This window comes from Hevea brasiliensis, chromosome 4 (genome assembly GCF_030052815.1).
Source record: "Hevea brasiliensis isolate MT/VB/25A 57/8 chromosome 4, ASM3005281v1, whole genome shotgun sequence".
Classification (NCBI taxonomy): Eukaryota; Viridiplantae; Streptophyta; class Magnoliopsida; order Malpighiales; family Euphorbiaceae; genus Hevea; species Hevea brasiliensis.
The window spans coordinates 16,800,340-16,807,994 of NC_079496.1; the positions used below are offsets into that span (position 1 = coordinate 16,800,340).

At 31.4% G+C, this 7,655-nt stretch overlaps 1 protein-coding gene across 1 annotated transcript; it reads right to left on the minus strand.

The window, feature by feature from the left end:
• Nucleotides 1-559: 559 nt before the first annotated feature.
• Nucleotides 560-2,977, minus strand: LOC131179244 (G-type lectin S-receptor-like serine/threonine-protein kinase SD1-1). Its single transcript, XM_058145455.1, has 6 exons — nucleotides 2,773-2,977; nucleotides 2,241-2,398; nucleotides 1,936-2,146; nucleotides 1,594-1,831; nucleotides 1,307-1,457; nucleotides 560-1,031 (listed from the first exon to the last, which is right to left on the minus strand). Exons 2-6 carry the CDS (start codon nucleotides 2,394-2,396, stop codon nucleotides 726-728), a joined length of 1,062 nt encoding a protein of 353 aa, XP_058001438.1. The 5' UTR covers nucleotides 2,397-2,398; nucleotides 2,773-2,977; the 3' UTR covers nucleotides 560-725.
• Between the last annotated feature and the right edge of the window lie 4,678 nt (nucleotides 2,978-7,655).

Consider the following 7,655-nt stretch of genomic DNA (forward strand, 5'->3'; position numbering starts at 1 on the left):
TCAAAGAAATAATAAACCTTATTTTCCAGAGACATTTGTATTTGAGTTAGAGTGGGTGATATTCGAAATTTTGTTATACACATAAAAGTATCATAAAAAGAGATGAAAATTATAGTTGGCTTTGGATGTGCAGGGACAATGCCCTTATAGTATGGTACAGTAGGGTGGAGGCAGTGCAAGTAGAAGCAATGAGGTACACGGCCTGGTCATGAGATATAAGGAAGACATACGACCTGACCATGTAAGAAGGGCCTTGAATCTAGAAAGTCACACAGCTGGGCGTGTAAAATCCCATAGCCATGTTGACATCTTATCCTTGGAATGGTTCTATCTAGAAGGCCACGCGGCCTTACCATTTTAAACACCAAGACTGCGTTGACATCGATTGATACGAAGGTTGTTATCTAAAATGTTACACAGCAGTAGCCTTGTGGCAAATTTTCTCATAGTAAAAAATAAATAAATAAATAAAATAAAAAAACACAGATGGCTTCGTGGACATAGGCAAATTGCTAACCACGTAAAAACTCTATGTTTCTCTCACTATTTTCTCCGTGGACAATACCAAGGCCTTCTATTAATATTTCGTTTAGAAAAAAACAGATGAAATATCAGAAGTAAACACTAAAAATGCATTGCATAAATACTTGTATTTATAAATATGTTTAAAATCAAAAAGGAACAGCATGGATAAAAGGGGGAAAATAAAATGGAGATTTCAATTTCTATCTAGGATCTATTATGGTAGTGGTGATTTCATTTCCTGAATAATTGCTTTCTTTCCTCGACGAAGATTCTGCTTCATATGGATTTCTCTCAGTGCAAAAACCAGGCTGCTTTGGCTGAGGCAGAAAAGTGTCACTTACCAACATTAAAACCACAGTTGACGTATTCGGCCTGTCCTCTGGCAGCTGTTGCACACATAACAAGCCCACATGGATGCATCGTAGAACCTGAGATGGACCGCACGAGTCATATAATGATTTATCAATTAGTTCTAAAGGCCTCCCTTTCACCCACAGCCTCCATGCCTGAAAAATTTTTAAATTCTATGTTAGTTTGGCTTAATTTGGCCCCAACTTTAAATTTCCTGGTTGCTTGAACTAGATTTGATATCTAAGAGATTCCATGCCCTACACTTGCATGCGCTTGCACAATATTAAAAATTTATATAGGGTGTATGAGTATGACAAACCTATATAATTGAGAACTTAAATATTATGAATGTGATGTATCAATATTCAATTATATCAATATAAAAAAAAAATATTTTTCATCTATTCATTAAATGGAAAATTATACTCACATATCCAAGAAGGTTGTGACCAAGACCTCCAAGGGAAAATCCTCGATTTCTCTTTCCACTGACTATTTCTAAAATTATAACACCAAAATTAAAAACATCGGATTTTACTGAGAAGAGACCATTAATGGCATACTCAGGTGGCATATAACCACTGCAAAATAATATTACAAGAAGAAAAAGATTAAAAATTACTTTAATTTAAGCTAAAGCTAGTTTGATATCACATAAAATTGAGGTTTGTTGATAAGTACTTGGAAATTAGGAATATTAAGGCAATGAATACTTACTATGTCCCAACAACTCTATTTGTGTTTGTCGGACTTTGTTCTCTTCCAAATGTTCTTGCCAATCCAAAATCAGAAATTTTTGGATTCATATCACTATCAAGTAAAATATTACTAACTTTCAAATCTCTATGGATGATTCTTAGTCTTGAGTCTTGATGAAGATAGAGAAGTCCACGGGCAATCCCCTCGATAATATGGAAGCGTCTATGCCAATCGAGTAATTTCCATCTTGTTTTATCTATCAATTTGACAATCAGCTATTAGTCTAACTCTATGCTTAAACCTCAACGGAAAGAAATTCAAGAACTAGCTAAAATAAGAATGGGGACAGAGGGACCAAACCAAAAGTAAAGAAGTCCAGGCTTTTGTTGGGCATGTATTCATAGATCAACAATTTTTCCTCTCCTTCAATGCAACAGCCAAGAAGCTTTACAAGATTTCTATGCTGAAGCTTCGCAATCAATTTGACTTCATTTTTGAACTCTTCTCTTCCTTGTCTGGAAGTTTCAGAAAGCCTTTTCACCGCTATTTCTTGCCCGTCCAATAATGTACCCTTGAAAAATCATCATTGCATTTACAAACGTTTGCACAGCTTTCTTTAGAAGACGCAAGCACTTCATTTCAAGAAACTCGTTGACATTTTTTACCTTGAATACGGGTCCAAAGCCACCTTCTCCCAGTTTATTATTTCTTGAAAAGTTGTTAGTGGCATTCTTCACAATTACTAAATCAAAGATTGTTAATTCCATCTCTTCCATTGCACTATCTTTATCATAATCCTTCATGTCATCATGGTTCCTCATTCCTGATGAATAATATGTTATAACAGCCACGCAAATCTAATGAATACACACAATCATAAAGTATGATAAAAAAGAAAAAAAAAATAACATAGATTGTAAGGTCTATATATGTCCATGGACAAGATAAGAGAAAAAGTTTCATTACACTAATTGTTGCATTTAATCAATTCAATGCTTTTAACTATAATCGCTCATCTAATTGAGGTTCATATACTCATTCAAATCCATCAAACCATGCAAATCACACTCCCTATCATGCTGGCCGAAATTTCAGTTTAGTCCTCCACAAGTGTTTTATTTCATTTCTTTAGTTTCTAAGCTCATTTAAATAACTAAACATGTATTTGATTAGATAATTGGAAGTTAGAAGACTAACCTTTGCTTGGAGGGTTTCTAGGCTTTCCTTTCTTCAATTCTTTCTTCTTCTTTTTACTCTCTAATGCTTCCTCAACATGTAAAAAGAATTTTTTTTTTTGTTAGGACTTTGTGAATTTATGGAAGAAAGTAGAGAAATTCAAGCTTTCTTTCTCTTAACAATGGTGGAACAAGGTGAGTAAGAATGGAGAGAAAGGTGGGGCGGCAAGGATAATCAGGAAGATGACTTTATTTGTTTTTATTATTTTTTTTTTTTTTTTTTGTCTTTTGTCTTATGAAAGACCAAAAATTCAATTTAAATAAATTTTTAAATTATAGGATTTATGGCATCATGCATGATGTCATGCATGATGTCACCTCTCTTCATTTTTTCATTTTCTTTCTTTTTTTTTCTATTAGTTCTTTAATTTAATTCTCGATTCCGAAATTTTCTTTTCTCCGATTTTATTTGTGATTTAGGTCGAGTCGACTCGGGTCAATTGACCAAATTGCCCATCGCCGGTTCAACCCGGTTTGCAATTAATTCAATATTTCTTTCGGCTTCCTGACCTAATTATTTGACTGGCTTAACAGTTATTTTTTGTGATTTTCTCTTGTCCACTGTGTTTATAAGGGTCCTAAGGACCGCAGCGTCACTTTTTACGGTTCGAAATTTGAGTTTAAAACGACTTCGCAGTCATTCCCGAGAAGGTCACCCATCGCTGTGACTCTCAGCTCGTTTAACTTCTTCTGTTCTGTTTTTCTTATTTATTCTTAACTAATTGAACATTACTAATTATTTGTGTTTATGGCTTATCTAGTTGTCTTAAGTGTGGTTCTAATCCCCTTAATTGTCCGGACCGACACCGATCACCGGAACAATGAAATATGCTAGGCTATACAAATGGGGGTGTTACAATCATCAGCAATTGTGGATCTCCTTTCTCTTTAAGATCTTCTTAATGACATTTTTTGTGGTTCACCTTCATTAGCTCTTTGTGGGTTAGCTTTTTTAGGATGTGTTTCATCATTATGTTATGTAGCATTATTAGGTCATTCAATAACTACTGGAACAACATATGGAGTAGGAGTGGATATTGGAACTTTAATAGGCATATGAAATTAACTTTATTTTCTTATATATCCACATCCTGTCTCCCAATACTCCCACTAACTTCCCCATTTTCAAGGAATCTTGCATTACTAGTTTTCACAATTCTTGAACTATGGTTTGGAACATAAAACCTATATCTTTTAGATTTCTCTAGATAACCAATAAAGTATCCACTTATCGTTCGAGAATCTAATTTCTTTTCATGTGGATTATAAATTCTAGCTTTCGCTCAATAATCCCAAACATGCAGGTGCCTTAAACTAGGTTTCCTTCCAGTCCACAATTCATAAGGTGTTTTTGAGACTGCCTTACTAGGAATCCTATTTAACAAGTATACCGCGGTTTTAATTGCATATATCCACAAAGATATAGGTAAAGAAGAGTTACTCACCAAACTCCTTGCCATATCTATTAAAGTCTGGTTTCGCCTTTCTGCCACCTCATTTTATTAAGGAGTACTTGCATAGTATATTATGCACATATGCCATAACTTTCTAAGAACTTTACAAATGGACCAGGACATTGTCCCATTTCAGTGTGTATCCCATAGTATTCACTACCTCTATCTAACCATACTATTTTCACTTTTTTATCTAATTGCCTCTTAATCTCATTTATGTACACTTCAAGTGTATTTATTGATTGAGATTTTTCATTAATCAAATAAATATGTTCATATCATGAAAAATCATTAATAAAGGTAATAAAGTACTTTTCTCTACCAAAAAATGGAGTATCAAAAGGCCCACATATATCAGTGTGTATAATTTAAAGAAGCTTATTGCTTCTTGTAGCTTCTTTCTTATTGTGTTTGATTTGCTTTCTCTTAATGCAATCTACACACATCAAGCTCAATAATATCTAAACTCGGTAGAATTCTATTCTTTATTGACCTTTCTAATCTTTCTTTAGATATGTGACCCAAACACTTATGCCATAACAAAACAAAATTTTTTTTCAGTCTACTATGCTTAATTCGAATATTGCTATAAGTGACAGGTAAGGATTCAATAAAATTATCATCAAGTTTCAGTATATATAGATCATTAGTAAGAATTCCAAAAATAATAATGGAATTATCATTATTATTAAATAAACTGAAACATCTATATCCAAACTTAACATTGAACCCAAATTTATCAAGTTTTGAAACAAAAATGACATTTCTAGAAATTGAAAGCACATAGAAGGTTTTTAATAGATCTAGTTGATAGCCATTATCTTAAACCAAATGGTAACTCTCTATGCCTTCAATTGGAGCTTTCATATGGGTCCCCATAAATAGGAAGTCTTAGTTGGATTTTCGATTTGGACCGTAAGAAATCCTTTCATCACATTGGAGACATAAATAGTAGCACCAAAATCAAACCACCAAGTATTATTAGAAACATCAAATAAGTTTGATTTGAAATATAAATAAGCATAAATATTACCTTTCTTTTCAAATCAAGTTTCATTTTTCAGGCAATCTTTCTTATAGTGTTCTATTCTCATGCAAAAGCGACACTTATCTACTATTTGTTCATTTTACTCGGCTTGAGTAACATTTGAAGATCATTTTTTCTTCTTCTTAAACTTGTAGGCTTTAACTTTAAGTACTTTATTAGTTTCTTGACCCATAATGTTGACAGAATGAGTCCCTTGATTTTTTAGTCTTATTTCCTCTTAAACTAGCTTACTGGCCAATTCATTACCATTCCACTTATCCTCAATAATGTTATAATTAATTTGAAATGGCCCATATTCAAGAGGTAATGAATTCATAATAAACTACAACAAGAAGGAATCATCAACCGTCATCCTTAAAGTTTCTAGTTTTACTGCAATATCACTCGTTTCAATAATGTGCTCTTGCATACTCTTTGATTCATCATACTTTATGATCATGAGTTATGCCATTAGAGTATCAGTGAGTGACTTAGCTTCAGAATGGAACATATCTCTTTTGCATTTTCAGTTTGGAGAATTATAGTCTTAATGTCATTGGCAATAGTCATTCGTAAAAACATAAGGCTCAATTTGTTTATCAATTCCTATTGCTTATGGTATAACTTCTCTTCCTCACTATTTGTATCCATAATAGTAGCGAGTTAGCCTTCCAATAATGCTAAGTCAAGGTCCAAGACACCTAAATGAAACTTGACTTGCTCACACCATTTAAAGAAGTTCAACCCATTAAAACAATAATAGACTAAGCTTGCGAATGAAGAGAAAAGGCTACAATATTATATTTATATGCTCAAAATAGATTTGGATAATTTTAACAATTAGAGTATACTACAGTTCTCTTTTGGGTAGATGCTATAATATACTATCCTAAATTAAATACCTTTAAACTTTATTGGATAATAATTAACTTACATCAAATATACATGCTATCTTTGGATATCCAATATATATTTAATAAAATATTATTGTCCTCATAATTTTCACAGTCATAGAATAATTGATTGATGATTAGTGGGTATCAATTAATCCATTTTTCATCATAGTCATCTATTAATTTTGATAATTGATAATTTTTATATGCATGTAAACATCATTCATAGTTTAGCCACTTCGGTGACTAACAACCTATTAATTATATTTTATTTTACTTTGGCTATTTTGGTGACTAACAAACTAAAACAAATATCATAAGGCATGCATATAAATTATGTATCTTAATAAACTTAATATCTATTCATTCATTAGGTTTAATTACAAATCTTAATTATATTAGGTAGAAAATATTTTTTTTCTTCGGTTTCCTTGCTTTCTGGAGAACATGTATCCAAAAGAATTATTCTTTCTAACACGTTTTCTTCATCATGTTGAACTTTCATGGCCTAATTAAATTTGGACATAAACTTTAATTTAGTAATTAATTTTAAGCATCTTTCATCACAAACATGTTTTCATGAAGTTTGAAATTCATGGCTAAAACAATTAAGCCACTTTGATATATATATATATATATATATATATATATATATATATATATTTGCTTCTTTTAATTTCTTTCTTTTGAGAAAATATAATCTCAAACTTAAATCTCTTTATAACACGATTTTTCATCGTGTTAATAATCCTTATGCCCAAAACTTAATTGGGTCAAGTTTTAATAATAATATTATTATAATTATTTTAATCATTAACATTAATTATAAAACTTTTACAATCTATACTTTAATTCTACCAATATCTAACAACAAGTAAGAACTTCAACATTATGTTCATCATCATAAATTTAATGGAGATTTAATTGTTCAAAACCTAAGGCTCTGATACCACATATAAAATAAATATTAATAGATCATAACGATCATAAATATAATGTAAATCATAAATGTAAGATTCAACTATCACCCTAATAATGGATCTTGAACAAATAAATTCTCACCGATCTAGAATGCATACCTGATGCAGAGTTTTAATTGAGCCATGGTAATAAGTGAGAGAGACTCTTTGATTCAATAAACTGATTTCTCCCTCTTGACTCTTCTTGATTCACGCACAAAACTTTAGTGATGAAAGACTTTATTGAGATGACCATAATATCTCTGACTTTATGAAAGAGAATGTGTATGACTTTACATGGGTAGAGAGGACCATAATATATATATATATATATATATAAGACTTAATATGGTACGTCCATCAAGTATTCTTATACAATTAGAATTAGGATTTACTTTAATTAAAGTAATCCTTGTATAATTAGGATTTGTATTCATTAAAGTAAATATCAATTAATATTGGACCACATTAAAGAAATTAATTTTAGCCCATATGATAATATTAATTACCGG